Source organism: Rhinopithecus bieti, unplaced genomic scaffold, assembly GCF_001698545.2.
Source record: "Rhinopithecus bieti isolate Rb0 unplaced genomic scaffold, ASM169854v2 scaffold_27022, whole genome shotgun sequence".
Taxonomy (NCBI): Eukaryota; Metazoa; Chordata; class Mammalia; order Primates; family Cercopithecidae; genus Rhinopithecus; species Rhinopithecus bieti.
Window position 1 is genome coordinate 598607 of NW_016812251.1, and position 20975 is coordinate 619581.

Sequence of the window (20975 nt, forward strand, 5' to 3'; positions counted from 1 at the left end):
GGCCGGATCTCAGCTCACTGCAAGCTCCGCCTCCCGGGTTCACGCCATTCTCCTGCCTCAGCCTCCCGAGTAGCTGGGACTACAGGCGCCCGCCACCTTGCCTGGCTAGCTTTTTGTATTTTTTAGTAGAGACGAGGTTTCACCATGTTAGCCAGGATGGTCTTGATCTCCTGACCTCGTGATCCGCCCGTCTCAGCCTCCCAAAGTGCTGGGATTACAGGCTTGAGCCACCGCGCCCGGCCCTGTCCTATATATCTTAAGGTGTTTGTAAACAACAACTGAGGTAGTAGAATTACTTTCCTTTTTTTTTTTTTGAGACAAGGTCTTGCTGTGTAGCTCAGGCTGGAATGCCGTGGTGTGGTTATGGCTCACTGAAGCCTTGAATTTATGGGCTCGAGTGATCTTTTAGCCTCAGCCTCCTGAGTAGCTGGGACTACAGGCACATACCACCACATCTGGCTAATTTAAAAATTTTTTTTAGATACAAGGACTCAACTTTGTTGCCCAGGCTGGTCTCAAACTCCTGGACTCAAGGTGTCCTCCCACCTTAGCCTCCCAAAGTGCTGGGATTACATATGAGAATCACTGTGCCTATCCTGTCATTCTTTAAACAAAATTTCATTGAATGCACATCTTATTATACAAAGACTATAATTTCCTGACCAGTTGTTACTTCACATAGATTTTAACCCAATAATGAGAATGTCATTTTTTTTTTTTTTTTTTTTTTTTTTTTTTTTGAGGCAGTCTCGCTCTGTCGTGCAGGCTGGAGTGCAGTGGCGCAATCTCAGTTCACTGCAAGCTCCGCTTCCCGGGTTCACGCCATTCTCCTGCCTCAGCTTCTCAAGCAGCTGGGACAGGCGCCCACCCCCACGCCCGGCTAATTTTTTTGTATTTTTTTAGTAGAGATGGGGTTTCACTGTGTTAGCCAGGATAGTCTCGATCTCCTGACCTTGTGATCCACCCGCCTCGGCCTCCCAAAGTGCTGGGATTACAGGCATGAGCCGCCAAGCCTGGCCGAGAATGTCACTTCTTTGCTGTGACCTGAAAGCTACTGGGGTTGAGCCATGTGGCCATAAATTTCAGGGAGATAAATTCTGGCTGAATAAAATGAAGAACTTTATAATTATTAGAGCTGATTGACAGCTGCTTTAACAATTAATATAATTTCCTATTATTATAATTACTTTGCATCATCTGTCAGCATATTGTTGTAGGTAGGATACTAGACTGAATAACCTTTTTATGAGTCAGTCCTGTAGTTATTACCTGTCCTTGTAAAGAATCTCTGTGCTTTAACATTCCAGAAGATACAAAGGCATGAAATATTTTTTCTCTGCCATTTACCTGTAAAAAAACTAGATTGAAAATTAGTCACATGTAGGAAGAACTATTTTGGGACTTTACATTGAGTATTTTTTCTCTAAAAATATTTTTTATAGGGAATATATAATGTCAAATATATCCTTAACTGTGTTCTTCATGCAATGTGTTTGTAGTGCTCTAGGTGTATGGGTTTAGAATCAGAGGTCTTGGTTTAGCCTTTCTCTCCTACTTAATGGCTGTATGATATGGGGCAGGTTACTTAAGCAAGATTCTGTAGGATGTAGGGTGGCATTGAGGAAGGAGGAATATTGTGTCAGATTTACATATGAATAGGATGTTAGGAATATTATCGATCTTCCCATAGTATTGAAAGTGTCATCTTCTATCAGCAGCAGTAGACCACTTTGATTCTTGTTAGAAATGTAGAATCTCAAGCTTTCATTCCAGATCTGTTGAATCAGTCTACATTTTAACAGTGACTGATGTTAGGATTAGAGCTTTCATTTAGGGCAGCATTTTGTGAATCTTGTCTGCTTATAAGAATTACCTTGGGATTTTGTAAATACCACTGATGCTAGGTCATCCACCTAATTAATTAAGTCAGAATTGCAGTAGGTGGGGTCTAGGCATTGGTAGTTTTCAAATCTCTAGAAGTTCTCCTGACACTACCCTGCCAGATAGTCTTTGGGGAACACTAGGTTAAGAGCTTTGATATGAGCAATAACGAATGATTTTCTTTTGTTCCTTTTTTTTTTTTTTTTGCCTGGTAATGTAATGGGTATCCATAAATGTCTGTTGAATGCAGGAACTTTCCATCGCTTTTAGTTTCAAGTGAAGACTGTTTTCTTGTCTGTCTTCCTTCCTTTGAAAAGTTCTATTATCCATTTAAGAGTAAGAGAAAATATATCATAAGCTTTTCAATTACTCAGATAATTAGAAGGCAAATAAACCCTGACCTAGAGATGATGAAGTGAGCATCCTGCCTTAAGACAGGCACACTGCTGTGAAGTAGTGAGACATAGGTTTGCAGAGATTGAGTTGGCCTATGCTTAGGAGCTTGGAGTCAAGTCTTTTTGCCTTGGTGATCTATGCATTTCGGAGCAGAAGGGGAATATGATTATAGCAGTATTATAGGAAAATTTATTTTGATAATATGCTTTGATGACTTGAAAGAAGATTGGTGAGACTGTTAATAGGAGCTGTGCTGTTGTCTCTGTTTGAAATAGTAAGTTATATTCCATTGTAAAATGGCTTTAAAGTTTTGGAGTGAGCTAGATGGTGGAGATGTTTTGAGGAAGAGATATTATTTGAATACAAAAGCAGGCCAAGGTGACCAGGAAAATATCAATGTTGGCAACATAAAGTCGATAATGTTTGTTTAATTCCTAGAGGATGCCTGCTGTTGCTAGATGTTTTTACTAGTTTTATTTAATTCTACTGGCACTGTGATAACTGTTATCTCATTTTGTGGGTTAGAAGACCCCTTCTCAAAGGTTACCTAGTTTGCTCCAGGTCCCTGATAGAATGAGTAATCTAAACTATGATTATCTGATGCCAAAGGCCGTTCTCTGTGTGGTTTGCAGTGCATACTGTGTGAACTATGTTTGTTGTAATTTTGGAATGATTTTTGCACGTTAGATTTGTATTAAGCAACTTTACAACATCACGTCACATTATTTTTCATATTTCAGCTACCATTAAATGAAGCTATTTTCTGAAACTTTCTTTCTCCTTTTTTGTCGATGATATTTTCTCTATTTGAAACTCTTCCCAGCCTTTAACATCACCGTCTTAACACCTCCTATTTCCTGTGTGAACCTTTTCATTATTTACACCATTGATAATTCTTTCCTCTTTTGAGCTTTTGTATTTCCATATATCCTATTATGCAATTAAATAATAGATATTTTTTGTGTGATTCCTGGATATTAAGTGCTCAATTGATCAATACAATCAATGAGTACAAATAATAATTGGTATAGTAAGAAAATGGCTACTTATTTATGCATGAAGGAATAGGAAGTCAGATAATTTTTATGGACTTTTAGGACCTATAAGAATCGTGATATTATTCTCTTATTTGGAAGTTGTTGGCCCCAAAGAGTATATGATTTGGATTTTATTTTCCTTTGGGTTTTACAGTAGTTCAGAACAATGCAATCTAAGCTAAATATGTGATGAGTTAGTTTCTTGGTACTGCTACTTGCAAAGTATGAGTATAGGCAAATCATAATTTTTTATCCCTCATCTGTAAAATAGTAATACCAATATTTATTACTTTTTAGCTTGTTATGAGAATCAGATTAGATAATATAGGTGAAAACTTCTGTAAACTGCTTTATGTGTAAGATGACAATGTAATTATAATGTACTTTGAAAAGGACTATACTAATTACCGTATCTTTCTCATCTTTCTATAGTGATATTTTTTTCTTTTTTCTTTTTTTAAATTCAGCTTTCCACAGGCTACAAATCAAACATTGCTAGACAAGTTTAAGCATCAACATGAAGATAATTCTTACATCGAATTTCCAGCCGTGATGGAGCCTGCTTTCATTATAAAACATTATGCTGGAAAAGTAAAATATGGGGTAAAGGTCAGTAAATTTCTCCTGAATATGCTTACAGGGCAGAGATGTGTTCTTAACTATGTCACTGTCCCCAGCACACTGCCCTCTTTGTAGTTTGTGGAGGCTTTTGATCAGTAATAACTGGAGATACTTTATAACGATACTACTAAAGTTAGATTCTGCTTTTCGGTGCATTACTGTCTTAGGTAAGGTAATATTTCTGTTGATTTCTGCCTGGAGATAAACCTGATGTTGTCAGTCAATCCTGATAAACTTTTTAGATCTGAAAGAATAGATTGTATCTCGATGTCTCAAACTCACTGGTTTATCCACATAACTTGTTGAATTTTTCCCTTCTCTGCACTCATAAGGTCTTCATGCCTCTGTTCACCATTAGGGATTTGTGAGTTTGTACTTTTCATGAATATATTGAAACCCTTAACTTTTGTGGAGTGGAATCTTCATAATTTTGTCCATTTCTTGTGTAATTTGTGAGTCTGTGATTCTTCAACTACTTGATGTTTAAGCCTGCTATTTAAGGGATTTATTTAATTTCCCAGGTAAGGCAGCTGATGATGTGGAGAATAGTGGAATTAAATGTTTTCTCCTGGGTCTTGAGTTGAGTGTCTTAAGATCATTTATTCATCCATTTATTGATTTATTTAAGAAGTATTTGTTGAACACAGAACATGTGTCAGATTCTGTGCTTGGTGTTTGGAATGGATCTAATGATAAACTAGACAGATGTATTCCTGATTCTCTATACACACATACATACATATGTGCATACGTACATATTGTGTGTGCATATATATGTATATCTATTTATATGACATAGATAAATGGGCTATGGGTTATAAATAAGTGAATGGGTCCTATGAGAGAAAGAGTAGTGGATTTTGAATTTGTGAATTCATGAACACCTCTCTAAGAACACTTAAATTTTGAGAGATGACCTGAAATAAATGTTACCTTGATGAGGAGTTCGGATGATGAATATTATAGGCCATGAGATAGGAAAGAGTTTGATATGGTGAAATAATTGAAAACAGATAAGTGCTACTGGATTATGAGGAACTAAGGAGAGTTACATGAAATGAACTTAGAGAATAGACGGGGTTATTGTTCATGGCTTGTAAGCCAAGTTGAGTTTGGCTTTTATAAAAATTAATGGCACTGTGATATTATTTTAAGCAGAGGATATGACTTGTGTTTTTAAAAGATAGCATTGATTACCTTGAGAAGAAGGGATAGCAGAGGGTACGAGTGGAATCTGGGAGATGAGTTAAGTCGCTTTTTTTTTAAATTGAAGTGAAATGTTGAGGTAAACTGAAGCACTGGAGTGGCAGTAGAGGTTTTGGGGGATCCAGATGATTGTGGGGGTAAACCATCCACGGACTTTATTGATAGACTCGCAATGAGTAAGTGACCTCCAGCTAGAGCTGATGGGTACTTTGCAGGTACCATTTCCTAAGATGGAAAATACTGGGAGGAATGGATTTTAGAAGAGAAATTAAGAATATAGCTTAAAAAGTAAAACAAAAGAAAAGCTTAACCTGTAGAAAAACTTGAGGATATTGTGCATAAAGTGCACAAATAAAGTGTTTAAATTTCTTTCATACCCCTTCCCAATCAACTCCCCTCAGAGATTACCACTACCGTAATTTTATCATTCTTATTTTACTTTTAATTAAATTTCAGATAAATAGAATCATACACACACACACATACACACGCCTGGGATATTCATCCACATTATCAGATAGGTTGAAAGTAAAAAGATGGTGAAAGTATAAAAGCTGGTGTATATTATTTCAGGACAGGCCAGGCATGGTGGCTCACACCTGTAATCCCAGCACTTTGGGAGGCTGAGGTGGGTGGATCATTTGAGGTCAGAAGTCTGAGACTAGCCTGGCCAACGTGGTGAAACCCCGTCTCTACTAAAAATACAAAAATTAGCCAGGCATGGTGGCTGACACCTGTAATCCCAGCACTTTGGGAGACTGAGGCAGGTGGATCATTTGAGGTCGGAAGTCTGAGACTAGCCTGGCCAACGTGGTGAAACCCCATCTCTACTAAAAATACAAAAATTAGCCAGGCATGATGGTGCACGCCTGTAATCCCAGCTGCTGAGGAGGCTGAGATAGGAGAAGTGCTTGAACCTGGGAGGATGAGAGAGTGAGACTTGTCTCAAAAAAAAAAAAAAAAAAAAAGAAAGAAATCATAGGACAAAATAGACTTTAAGACCAGAAATAGTACTAGAGATACAACGGGACATACTATAATGATAAAAGGGGTCAGTTCAACAGGAAGACATAATCACTAAATGCTGTTTTTTTGTTGTTGTTGTTGTTGTTTTTGAGGTGGAGTCTCATTTCGCTCTTTCACCAGGCTGAAGTGAAGTGGTGTGATCTCGGCTTACTGAAACCTCCGCCCTCCAGGTTCAAGCGATTCTCCACCTCCCGAGTAGCTGGGATTAGAGGTGCACTCCACCATTCCCAGCTAATTTTTGTATTTTTAGTAGAGGCGAGGTTTCACTCTGTTGGCCAGGCTGATCTCGAACTTCTGACTTCAGTTGATCCACCCTCCTTGGCCTCCCAAAGTGGTAGGATTACAGTCTTGAGCCACTATACCTGGCCAATCACTTGATGTTATATGTAGTTAATGACTGATTCAAAATATGTAAAGGAAAAGGAAAGCAAAAGTAGACCTAGGTAAGTCCACCATCATGTAATTGTAGATTTTTTTCTCAATATTTTCTAAGGAAAAGAAAACACGTAAAAAAGAAGAAAAAATTGTGGATTTTAACAAATCTCTCTTAGTAACTCACAGAACAAGCAACATGAAATCAAACAACACTGTTAAACAGCTGACCTAATTAGCATATCATAAAGATAACTTAGAAAATCATTAGATATTTAGAAATTAAGCAAAACTCTTCTGAATAACCCATGATTCAAAAAAGAAATGACAATATAAATTACTTTTAATAAATTATTAAAATTATAATATTTTATACTGAACATTAATGAAATGCAGCATATCAGAAACTTGTAGGATACAATTAAAGCAATTAATGTAGGAAAATTTATAAATTTAAATGCTTATGTTGGAAAGGAAGAAAAGTTGAAAAGTGGTTATCTAAACTTTTTTTTTTTTGAGACAAGAATCTTGTTCTATCACCCAGGCTGGAGTGCAGTGGTGCGATCTTGGCTTACTGCAACCACCACCACCCAGGTTCAAGCAATTCTCGTTCCTCAGCCTCCCGAGTAGCTGGGACTATAGGCTTGTGCCACCATGCCTGGTTAATTTTTGTTTTTTAGTTTTTTTTGAGATGGAGTCTCACTCTCTCACCAGACTGGAGTGCAGTGGCATGATCTCGGCTCACTGCAACATCCGCCTCCTGGGTTCAAGTGATTCTCCTGCCTCAGCCTCCTGAGTAGCTGGGATTACAGGCGCATGCCACCATGCCCAGCTAATTTTTTTTTCTGGTAGAGATGCGGTCTCACCATGTTGGCCAGGATGGTCTCAATCTCTTCACCTCGTGATCCGCCCACCTTGGCCACCCAAAGTGCTGGGATTACAGACATGAGCCACCGCACCCAGCCAATTTTTGTATTTTTAGTAGAGATGGGGTTTTGCCATGTTGGCTAGGCTGGTCACGAACTCCTGGCCCCAAGTGGTCTGCTCACCTCAGTCTCCCAGAGTGCTGGGATTACAGGTGTGAGCCACCATGCTTGATCGAAAAGAGGTTATCTAAGCTTCTGTGTGAGAAACTAGGAAAAGAAGAGCAAATCAGACTCAAAGGAATTAGAGAAAGGGTGTAAAAATAAGACCAGAAATCAGTGCAATATAAAGCAGACATTGAACAAAGAAATCAACTAAGCCAAAAGTTAGTTCCTTGAAAAGATAACACAAAATAATATAAATTAAATGTAATAGGAAAATAACTGATAATATAAAAAAAATTATAGATTACAGATACCAGGAATGAAAAAAGAGAACTTTACTACATACCTACAGATATCAGAAGGATATGAACATATTTTTGTCAGGAAATTTGAAAACAAAAAATGGATAAATTCCATTAAAAAAATTTTACCAAAACACCAGAATAAATAGAAAAACCTGAACATTCTGTTGGCTAAATAATTTGAATCAGTAGTTCAGAACTTTTCCACAAAGGAAATCCCAGGCCCACATGATTTTGCTAGTGAATGCTTCCAAACATTTAAATATACTACTGGTCTTATACATTTTCTTTCAAATTAGACATACCCTTTAAAGATGTGTTAATGGATCTCAAGAAATAATATGAAAGATCTGATCTGGAGATATACATTTGGGCTTCATCATAAAGATAGTGTTAATTTAGCATCATAACTGCACGCCTGTAATCCCAGCACTTTGGGAGGCCGGGGCAGGCAGATGACCTGAGGTCGGGAGTTCGAGACCAGCCTAATCAACACGGAGAAACTCCATCTCTACTAAAAAAATACAGAATTAGCCAGGCGTAGTGGCATGTATGCCTGTAATCCCAGCTATTCGGGAGGCCGAGGCAGAATTGCTTGAACCTGGGAGGCAGAGGTTACAGTGAGCCAAGATCAAGCCATTGCACTCCAGCCTGAAAAACAAGAGCGAAACTCTGTCTCTAAATAAATAAATAAATAAGATAAAATAAAGTCATAACTGTGATTCTGATCATTTGATATAAGAGGGTTGAGTGAAGAAATGAATGCACAGCCAAGTGTGGCGGCTCACTCCTGTAATCCCAGCACTTTGGGAGGCTGAGGTGGGTGGATCTCTTAAGTCCCGGAGTTCAAGACCAGTCTGGGGAACATGTCAAGACCTAGTGTCTACACAGAATACCAAAGGTTAGCTGGGCATGGTGGTGTGTGCCTGTAGTCCCGGCTACTTGGGAGGCAGAGGGGTAGAATTCACTTGAGCCCAGGAGGCAGAGGTTGCAGTGAACTGAGATGGTACCACTGCACTCCAGCCTGGGCAGCAGAACAAGACCCTATCTCCAAAAACAAATAAACCTAAAAAAGAGAAATGAGTACACACTATTAAGCCAACCCTTGAATTTCCAATATGAACTAGCAATGAGGACTTAGAAGGGCAGCATAGGAGGCAAATAGTAAACCACAAAATATGTTCTTGTGGAAACTAGAAGAGAGATTTTGAAGAAGAATGATATGGTCAGTTGATAATGTACTTAGAAATCTAGAAATGTGAAGACAGACTATTTCATTTTGAAAATGAAGGTCACTGGTCACTCTCAACACTTGACAGTCAGCATTGAAAAGAATCCTAGATTTTTAGGTTATATAGTGTAGTTATTAATAGGAGTAGGGCAGACTGGTGTTTCAGTTCCTGCCACTGGTACTTATTGTCTCTTTGCCTTTTGGAAAGCTGCTTTACCTTTCTGTTTACTTATCAGTAAATTATGGCTTATGACTACGTCTGCTTTATTATTTGTTAGAATTGGATAGAAATAAGTTATGTAAAACACATAAAGTTCACGCCTCACAGCTTGTCTGGTATCAGTAGTTATTAGCTGCTGATTATGGTGTCAGAGGTTATTTGGATTTGGGGTACTCTTACTCAGTTTTTCTAATTTTCTCTTATAATACACATGTTTGCTCTAAGGGTATGTAGGGACAAGCCAAGGACCAAAATTCCTGGCTTGTTTCCTGTTTTTCCTTGTTCTCGGGAGAATAAAGAAGAATTAGGAAAGGAAAGCCCTGAAAGTAATAGGATGAGTGCAAGCTGACTTCTGTACATGAGGATAGATGACATAATACTAGGTGTATTTCTCATAGAATTCTGAGTTAGAGATATTCTATGAAGCTGTACCAACTTGGAGTGATTTACTTACCAAATTTTTACTCCTTCTATTTGGTAAGATTATAGTCAATGCCTATGCTGTAATATCAGTCTGGGCCCTTGTTCCCAGAGTGGAAGTTTACTCTCCCCATTTAATTATGGTGCATTTTAACCCATTTTCTTATGTTCTAGCTCCTCCAGCCTCTGTTCTTTGGTAGATGGTTGTTCCTGCCTATTTACAATCCTTCTTATTCAGCTTTAAAAATCTATATGCTGGCTGAGCAGAATGGCTTAACACCTGTAATCCCAGCATTTTGGGAGGCTGAGGTGGGGGAATTACTTGAGGCCAGGAGTTCAAGACCAGCCTGGGCAACATAGCAAGATTCTTTCTCTACCAAAATAAAAAAATTAGCCAGACGTGGTGGTACCAGTACATCTGTACTCACAGGTACACGGAAGGCTAAGGCAAAGGATTGCCTGAGTCCAGGAGTTACAAGCTGCAGGGAGCTACGATGGTGCCAACTGCACTCCAGCTTGACCTGAAGAGTGAGACCTTGTTAAAAAAACAAAAAACTATATGCTGGTAATAACCAAATATATTTTCTGAAATCTCCCTAGCACTCCAGACTCATACATCCATTTGGTTATGAGTGAATGTTTTTGAGCCCTTGCTCTTCCACTTATTGTGTGATAGGAGCCAAGATATTTCACCTCTCTCTGATTCAGTTTTCTCATCTATAAAATAGGAGTAGTAATATCTATCTGAAAAGATCATTAGGAGTATTAAATGATATTACATGAGACAATACATGTGAAATGCTTAGAAGAGTGCCAGATACATACTAACCTCTAAGTGTTACCTACTATTATTATCCTTACTGGCACAAACTTCTCTTGGACAAAACTGATCTCTTGATCTTCATTTCTTATCCTCATATCTTTTCTTTCTCTAGTCTTCTCCTTATCAGTATATGGCATCTCCATCCACTGAATACCCAACCCCAGAATATAAGTTTTAACCTGATTTCCTCATTTTCTCATTGCACCCTAATTAATCAGCAGGTTTTTTGCCTTTACATGTCCCAAATGTAACTATTTTTCATTTCTGCTGTTACAGCTGACCAAATCCAAGTCACTGGCAGTTCTTATCTGGTTTACTCTAATATCGAGCCTTCTTTTTTCATTCTTTCTTTGAATAATTCATTTCCTATGCAGCAACTATGTATAAAACACTAGTTAACTCATGTCGTTACCTTTCCAGGGCTTTCCTTTATACTTGAATAAAATGTGAACAAACAACTGAAGTTCAGAGTCTAAATAGCCTATTTATTTATCTAATCTTCCACTACTTTCTCCTTGTTCCCAATGCTCCAGCCTGTGGTTTTTATTGCTTTTCTCCTAACTTGTCCAGCTTATCATCATCTATAGGTTGTAGGTGTTACCCTTGCTTGCTCTTCCCAGTCTTCTCATCTCTGGCTCCTTCTTGTTATTCAGCTCTCCTATTGCTGTATGTGATACCTCTTTGGAGAGGCTGTCCCTGACCAGAGTTTAACAAGCTGCTATAAAATTGTAGAATATTTATTCTAATTTACATGTATTATAGAAATCAGTAGTTTTTGGATTGAATGAGACCTTATAGAAGATACCCAGTCCAGTTAGCTACCTGGAGCAGACATTTCTTCTATCTCATTGTTCAACCACTGTTCAAACATGTCACTTGGGTTAGTCCATTCTCATGTTGCTATAAAGAAACACCTAAGGCTGGGCAACTTATAAAGAAAAGAGGTTTAATTGGCTCACGATTCTTCAGGCTGTACAGGAAGCAGAGCACCGATATCTACCCGGCTTCTAGTGAAGCCTCAGAGAGGTTTTACTTGTGGTGGAAGGCGAAGTGGAAGCATGTATGTCATATGGCAAGAGAGAGAGAGAACAAGAGAGAGGGAACAAGAGATGGAGAAGTAGGAGTGCTACACTTTTAAATAAACAGATTTTGGTGAATTTAGAGTAAAAACTCACTCATTACTTTGAGGAGAGCCCCAGTCCGTTCATGAGGGATCTACCTCCATGACCCAAACACCTCCCACCAGGCCCCACCTCCACCATGGGGGAATCACATTTCAACATGAGGTTTGGAGGGACAAGCATCCAAAGTATGTTATCACTCATCATCTTGTTTTTAATAAATTTTTTTTTTCCCATAAGTAACACTGGTACTTTTTTCATGTAGGATTTCCGGGAAAAAAATACAGATCATATGCGCCCAGACATTGTAGCTCTTCTGAGAAGCAGCAAGAATGCATTTATCTCTGGGATGATTGGAATTGATCCTGTAGCTGTTTTCCGATGGGCAATTCTCCGAGCTTTTTTCAGAGCCATGGTTGCTTTCAGGGAAGCTGGGAAAAGACACATCCACAGAAAAACTGGTAAGTGGCAGTTATTAGTATTCTGCCATACTTCATCTTTTTTTTAACCTTTCTACTTCTCCACAAAAAGGAGTAGAATTCTTGCTGCGAGATTCTCAAGGACAAAAATCCTAGTTCTGTAGTCAATCTAGTGTCGTCTCTTAACTGATTTGTGACTAGGAACAGTTTTTCTTTTCTGTAGAAGAGAGTTATACCGCCTTTAAAATTATGAGGATAAAGTCAGAGCATCTGTTCATGAAGTGTTCATTTTCTTTTCCTTTACTCTTAGTTCATGGATTTTTAAAAACTTTGAAATTTAGAAATAGATAAAGCAGGATACTTTTTCTGTATGCCTCCCGCTTCAATCATAAAATCTCTCATCTCACGTTCTGTGGGAGGACAACTTCATAAGCACTTTTGGCCTACTGGAAACCAAACTGTTGTTTGCTGTAGCTCTCGTCTTAGGTAGGGCCATTGCTGCATAGTGAAGATTTTGTGATACATATGCAGTTGAGATTTATGCCTTTCAGTAGAAATGTTACAGGGCTCACCTGTGCTTTCAGGACTCCCAAAGCGACTTACGTGGCTTTTTGGGATGTGTACTAGTAGTAGTAAAACTTTTAAGTTTAGCTTTTAAATGTTTGAGACAAATAGATATATTTGAGAGAGTGTATTTCTAAAAATACATGTAAAATAATTAAACCTAGTTTCTGTTTTTTCAGATTGTAAAGTATTTGAACTGGTCTTTGTAGATATATAGGGAGAATTATAGTTTATTAGAGAAATAAAAGGCCTATTTCAAACCTGCTTTGCCTTTTACAAAGTGATTTCTAAGAGGTTATCTTTATAAAAGCTTCAAGGAAATTTTTTTTTCTTTAAGATGCTTTCTTGTTTATTATGACAAACTTTTAATCAAGAAAACCACTCAAAATTGATTAGTATCCTGCTAAGACATAATTAAGAGAAGAAACTTTTCTTGTATTCACTATCAAAGCCTATTTACCTTATTCACATTATCTGTATATTCCTTTGGCATTTAAAATCTATTATTTGTGAAAGCTAGTTGTTACATATCTGTTATTATCAATATGGGCAATGGCATGCAGTGTTATTAGTGATAAACAACCTGTATTTTCTCTACCTTGATAAAGTCTAGATTCCTTATTTTCTAATCTTGTTTTCCCTTCTGGCTAGTACAGAGCTTCCATATAATAATCTCTTTTTGAAAATTTGTATTCAACATAACGTGTATAGAAAAGTACACAAAGCAAAAATGTGTAGTTCAGTGAAGTATCACAAAGTAAACACAGCCCTGGAACTGCCACCTAGGTTAAGAAACACAACATCTCAGCCACCCAAAATTTCCTGTTGGAAAAAACTTTAAAATTTTTACGTTTTATAAAGGAAAAGAAAAACTCTGGTTTGTTTGCATTTTGAGGCCTGAGCAGATTGGTTTCTGAAAGTAATTGTTTATGTTACAATATATCAGTGTCAATGCCAGCATTCACCCTAACATTTTATTTTCTCCACACCGCTTCCTACCTATTCTCTTTTGGTAGGTTTAGGATAAAAACATATTATAAACTTGGAACACTGTATCACTGTAAAAACTAACAGATTGTGCAAATGGTTTAAATGGTAGATCCAGAATTTTTATAATGACCATAAATATTATGCAGTCATATTAAGATGAAATGGGAATTACAGATTAAGATGAAGTAGAAAATATGAAAGGCAGAAAAGGTGAGGTGACCAATTCTAGATGTTGGATGAGAATAAGAGGGCAAAGATAATACTTTCTAAAGAAGAAAGAAGATGTTAACCTGCAGAATTACAGTATATTTTTATTTCCTTTGATGATATCTTAATTAAAAACTTCAGTGGACTCTTAGTTAATTGTCCAGAAACACTCTGATGGTAAACAGGTGTGTTCACCAACAATACCCTGGATTTCTTCAAGGAATTCCCTGACATTCTTTTCATCAAGCCAACTGAGCACAAATTATGATATCAAATTAAAATCTACTTTTTACTCTTATTATTGTGTTCTTTTTTACAGACTTTCATATTAAAAGACACAATACCATTTAAGGCCTTTAAATCAAAAGTAATTCAACTATTTTTGAGAAAACGTTACTATAATTGCAGAATGTGTATTGTGGTGATCAGGCTGTTGGAAACCATAAAATGTTCTTAGTGGAGTCATATCAATAGGCAGTCTCAGTGAAGCTGCATGTTGGCCCTGCTGAGAGGTAGAATGAGAAATGGCAATGATTTGTCTGGTCAGCAGTGAGATAGTAGAGAACAGATGATCCAGTTGTATCATCAACCTTGCCTGTGATTTCCTCCTCATAAATAAGGAAGAGCCCAGAGTAGAGAATACTATTTAGGGTTCATGAAGAGGATATAGCAGAAATCATAACCTGACTGGGAATTATACAGTATGTAGAACTGAGTACAATGATGCTTTATTTGATTCTTTTGGAGTTATTAATAAATAAAAGTATAGCCAAATAGGAATTTAAACTAGTCTAAAAAGGCTAGGCAAAGATGGGTAATTCAGCTGTGCCATCAGGATGAGACGTGAACAAGAGGGTCCAAAGTATTTTTCAGTTTCTTCATCTACAAGGAGAGAAGCTGAAACCCTTTATATAGTGTCTGCAGATAAGAGAGCTTTAAGGGTTTCCACATAACCTATTTCTCTTCTTCATCCCACTGAATAGACTGTGTGACTCTGTGTACTCCTGTTTGTTTCTGTAAGTAGGAGAAACGTTCTAGTGACCATCTGTTTTCAAAAATGACCAGATACTAAAATTGATTTGGGTATCACCAGAAGTCTAGGATCTCTATGCTGTACCTTGTACACAATTCTTCCCAGTACTTAATAGATTTAAATAAACTTTTGTTTTAAAAAAAAGGACTATTTTTTATAAATCACTTCTGTATTGGTCAGTATAGTAGGGCAATTAAGAATAAGGATTTTGGATAGACATCAGTGAAATGGTGGGGTAAGGACCTGTAAAAATTTTCTCATAATAGCAATGAAAACAACTCTGTCAGAACCCTGGAAATTAATCAAAGGCTCACAGTAACCTGAGAACTGTTTATACAAGAAAAAAGGCTGAATGTCAGTAAAGACAGTGTACTTTGTGGCATTTTAACATGTAATGTTCACATCCCTTCCTCTTCAGATCCATGGTAGCCTAGAAAACCAACAGCCTGGATCATGGTGGAAATCAGCAGTGTGGCAACCACTTGGAGGGAATAGAAGCAATTTGAGCTCCTTCAATGCCCCATTCCCAGAGAATTTTCATTATTCCACCTACTGGGTGATTTCCTGAATACCCTACTTACCACACGGTCTTTGTTTAACCTCACTTGGAGTTTGCCCATTGCGAACAGCCTTTAACCCCCAGGGGCATTGTGCACAGCAAACAGAATTGGTTGTTGAACATCACAGCTGCCTGTGGCACTAGGCAACAGTTGAGAACCAATATCTTAACCAAAATGCTTAAAAGGATGAGCTGGGGAATGAGATCTCCATATGGCCTTGAAAAGTTCCAACATATTCCTGGGCATCTAGATGGCTGTGCGTAAATATGGGGTTGTGTACATGCTCAGGACTATGTGCATTCTCAAGAAAGACCAACAATGTCCTGATTGCTCGCTGAATAACTTTGAGGCTCTGAGCAAGCAGGAAGTGAAGGCCAAGGCAGTTTATAAGCTCCCTAGCCAAGTGTCGAAGGTGTGCCTCAACTCACAGACACTGACCGTTGAAAAAGCCTGGGAGACTTACTCGTTTTTAGGCAGGTGGTATGTCTCTCTTCAGTCATTACCTGACCACTAAGCTAACTGAGCAGAGACTTGAATGGTCACATGTGACAAAGAGTACAAACCTTACAGAATTAGTTCAGGAAAATTGTTTTTAAAAACAACTACAAGGTTGTTGTAGCAGTGGCTCACGCCTGTAATCCCAGCACTTTGGGAGGCCGAGGCAGGTGGATCACAAGGTCAGGAGTTCGAGACCAGCCTGGCCACCATAGTGAAACCCCATCTGTACTAAAAATATAAAAATTAGCTGGGTGTGGTGGCAGGTATCTGTAATCCCAGCTACTCGGGAGGCTGAAGCAGGAGAATTGCTTGAACCCGGGAGGCGGAGATTGCGGTGAGCCGAGACTGCACCACTGTATTCCAGCCTAGGTGACAGAGCCAGACTTCATATCAAAAAAAAACAAAAACAAACAAAAAAACCAAAAAAACAACTACAAGAGACAGCAACAACAGCAAACCCTAGGGATGAGGGAAAATCTAATTTCCAGACTTACCACATTATATTATTTAAATAACACAAAATTATGAAACATAGAAAGTTTGAACTATACACAGGAAGGAAAGAATCAATAGAAACCATCCTCATGGAAAGGCAGACATTGAACTTAATGAAGACTTTAAGCTATTTCAAATATGTTCAAAGAGCTAAAGCTCGCAACAATGTCTGAGGAGTTAAAGGAAAATAGGGAATATTAATAAAAAGATAAAAGTTACATATGTGTAAATGTTTATGTCAGTAAATAGTTAAATATGAAAGACAGTATAAATGTATTTTTTTACATTTCATAACTCTTATTTTCCCTCCAATATGATTTGGAAAAAAATATAATCACTGAAATGAAGTATTGGCTAGAGGAGTTCAACAGCAGATTTGAACAGAAAGAAGAATCAGTGAATTTGAAGACAGGTAATTGAGATTATCCAACTAAAAGAACAGAAAGAAAAAAGAATGAGGGAAAATGATCAGAGCCTCAGAGACCTGTTAGATATCATCAAGCGTACCAATTTCTGAGAATCCAGAAGGTAAGAAGAGAAAGGAGTAGAAACAATATTTGAAGAGATAATGGCCATAAACTGTTCAAATTTGATGAAAGAATATTACCTATAGCTCCAAAAAGCCCAGTGAATTACAAGGAGAATCGATTCAAAGAGATCCAAATTCAGTTACATCATAATAAAAGTGTCCGTGTCCAAAGACAGAGAATATTTGAAAGCAGCAAAAGAAAAGCAACTCATCTTGTACAAACTATCTTCAATAAGATTAACAGCTGATTTATTATGAGAAGCCATTGGGTTTCCTATTACAAACTTGATATGTAAATTTTTTTAAAAACAAACCACTGGGGCTAGATGGGAGCGGGATGGCGCTTGAAGCTCTGAAAGAGAAAAAGACTGCCAATCAGGAATTCTGTATCCAGCAAAACTATCCTTCAAAATGATGGTGAAATTAAGATATTCCCAGTTAAATCAATCCTGAGCAATTTATTACTAGCAAACCTGCCCCACCAGAAGTACTAATGGGAGTTCTTGTGGTAGAAATGAAAGTACACTACACAGTAACTAATGCATATGAAGAGATAAAGACTGTCATTATTGCCAGCTACAGGAAGACAGTGTATAAATACATTTTTTATGCTCCTTTTTTCTTCTTATCTAATTTTGAAAGATAACTTGCATAAAGCAATAATTATAATTCTTCCTTGATGGACATACAATTTTAAAGACATAATTTTTAGGACAATAACAGTATAAAGGAGTAGGGAGGGAATGGAGCTATGTGGGAGGAAAGTTTTTTTTATATACTATTGAAATTAACTTGTTTTAAATCCAGACTAGATTCTGTAAGTTCAGATGTTAATTATAATTCCCTTGGCAGCCATTAAGAAAAGAACTAAAAAGTGCTATAGTAACAGAAATAACAAGAAAATTAAAATAGTGTACTAGGAAACATCTTATTTATTTATTTGTTTATTTAGAGATGGAGTCTCGCTCTGTCGCCCAGGCTGGAGTGTCGTGGTGCAATCTTGGCTCATCACAACCTCCACCTCCCAGGTTCAAGCAATTCTTTTGCCTTAGCCTCCCAAGTAGTTGGGACTACAGGCACACACCACCACACCCAGCTAATTTTCATATTTTTAGTAGTGATGGGGTTTCACCATGTTGGCCAGGCTGGACTTGAACACCTGACCTCAAGTGATCTGCCCACCTTGGCCTCCGAAGTGCTGGGATTACAGGTGTGAGCCACCATGCCTGACTGAAAACATCTATTTAATAAAAAGGAAAGCAGTAATGAGTAATAGAGAAACAAAAATGTCTTAATATGTGAAAATTAAACGCATACTTCCAGATAACCAATGGGTTGAAGAAGAAATCACAAGATTAGAAAATACTTTGAGATGAGTGGAGGCAAAAACAATACACCAAAACTGACGGGATTCAGCTAAAGCAGTTCTAGGAGGGAAGTTTATATCTTTAAATACCTACATTTAAAAAAGAAGAAAGATCTCAAATCAATAAGCTAATACTCTACCTTAAGAATCTGGAAAAAAAATAAAGCACATGGAAGGAAGGATGTAACAAAGAGTAGATCTGAAATAAACGAAGTAGAGAAAACAGTACAGAAAACAAAATCGTGTTGGTTTTCTAAAAAGATAAATGAAATTGACAGACCTTGAGTTACACTTGACCAAGAAATAGAGAAGACCTCAATTTACTAATTTCAGTAATGAAAGGGGGGCAATTTTATTGAGTTTATGGAAGTCAAAAAGGATTCTAACAGTATGAATGGTTATATGGCAACAAGTTAGAACCTAGTTGAAATGGACAAATTCTTGGATACAAACAACCAATACTTACTCTAGAAGAAACAGAAAATTTGAATAGGCCTGTAACAAAGAAATAGAATTTGTAATAACATCCTACAAAGAAAAGCCAAGGACAAGGGAATTCACCGATGAATTCTTCCAAATATTTAAAGAAGAATTAACACTAATCCTTCATAAGCTCTTCCAAAAAAACAATATGAGGGAATATTTTTCATACCATTTTGTGAGGCAGTATTACCTGGATAGCTCATGTATATATATATATATATATATGCAAAAATCCTTAACAAAATTCTAACAAATGGAATCTAGCAACAGATAGAAAGTGTTATACACCATGACTTATTGGAGTTTATCCAGGAATGCAAGGTTGTTCAACTTATGAAAATGAATCAATGTAATAAACCACATTAATAGAATAAAAGATAAAATCACATCATCACCCTCAGAGACAGAAAAAAGCATTTGACACAAGCCAACACATTCCTACAAAGACACTGAACAAATTGGAAATATAAGGGAAGTTTCTCAACCTGATAAGGGAATCTATAAGACACCCAAAACTTACATCATATTTAATGGTGAAAGACTGAATGTTTTCCTTTTCCCCTAAGATCGAGAATAAGACAAGATACCCGTTTTCACCTCTTCTGGTTAACATTGTCTTGGAGGTTCTGACCAGGGCAGTTAGGCCAGAAAATGAAGTAATTTGAAAGGAAGAAATTATTTAGGTTACAGGTGATGTGATACTGTGTATAGAATATCTAAGAAATCTATAAAAAACATAAAGCCAATAAGTGAGGTCAGCAAGGTTGTAAGGCAATATGCAAAAATAAGTTGTATTTCTATAGTGTGGCAATGTACAACCTAAAAACAAAATTTAATTGGTGCTCATTTACAGGAACACCAATAATAAAATAGTTATGATTAAATTTAACAAAAAGAGTTGCAAGACTTGTACACTGAAGACCACAAAACACCTTTGAACAAACCTGAAGAATACCTGAATAAATGGAGGGATATCCTGTGTTCATGCATTTGAAGACTTAATATGGTTAAGATGGCACCATGGCCCAACAAATCTACTGATTTGATGCAGTTTGATGCAGTCCCTGTCAAAACCTCCACTGCCTTTTCGTAGAAATTAACAACCTGATTGTAAAATTGATACGGAAAGGGATCTGGAAATGCAAGAACAAATTTGGAGGACTTGAACTTCCCAATATGTATTAGGCAATGGATTCTTCCATATAACAACAAAAAGACAAAGGACAAAAATGGATAAATTGTACTTCATCAAATTGTAAACTTTTGTGCTTCAAAGGGCATTATCAAGAAAGTGAAATTACAGTCTGCAGAATAGTAGAAAATATTTGTAAATCATATATTTGATGAAGAACTGGCATCTAGAATATATAGAGAGCTCTTATTACCCAATAACAAAAAAGAAACCAATCTAATGTGGGCAATGGATCTGAAAAGACACATGCAAATGGCCAGTAAACACCCTAAAAGATGCTCAGTATCATTTGTCATCAGGAAAGTGCAAATGAAATCAATAATGAGATAACCATCACAACTACTCAGATGGCTATAATAAAAGACAGGTAATATCAAATTTTAGTGAGGATATGGAAAAATTAGAAGTCTTGTATACTACTGATGGAAATGTAAAATGATGTAGCCACTCTAAAACGTTTTGACAGTTCCTCAGAAAGTTAAATATAGAATTACATTTGACCCACCAATTCTGCTCCTAGGTATATACTTAGAAGAACAAACTGGGAGGCCGAGACGGGCGGATCACGAGGTCAGGAGATCGAGACCATCCTGGCTAACACGGTGAAACCCCGTCTCTACTAAAAAATACAAAAAACTAGCCGGGCGAGGTGGCGGGCGCCTGTAGTCCCAGCTACTCTGGAGGCTGAGGCAGGAGAATGGCGTAAACCCGGGAGGCGGAGCTTGCAGTGAGCTGAGATCCGGCCACTGCACTCCAGCCTGGGCCACAGAGCGAGACTCCGTTTCAAAAAAAAAAAAAAGGAAGAACAAACTAAACAAAATGTGTAGACAGATACTCTTCACAACATCTTTCTAATAGCCAACAAGTAGAGACAACCCAAATGTTCCATCAACTGATGAATGGATGAACAAAATGTGGTATATCTATACATGGAATTTTTTTTTTTTTTTTTTTT

General features: G+C 37.3%; 1 protein-coding gene across 1 annotated transcript in view; it reads left to right on the plus strand.

Annotated features, from left to right (window-relative positions):
• The window catches only part of MYO9A (myosin IXA), a 301060-nt gene that overhangs the window by 137308 nt on the left and 142777 nt on the right, over positions 1-20975 (plus strand). Inside the window, 2 exon segments of the mRNA XM_017895809.1 lie at positions 3782-3923; positions 11950-12145. Of these exon segments, the coding sequence (XP_017751298.1) occupies positions 3782-3923; positions 11950-12145 (338 nt within the window).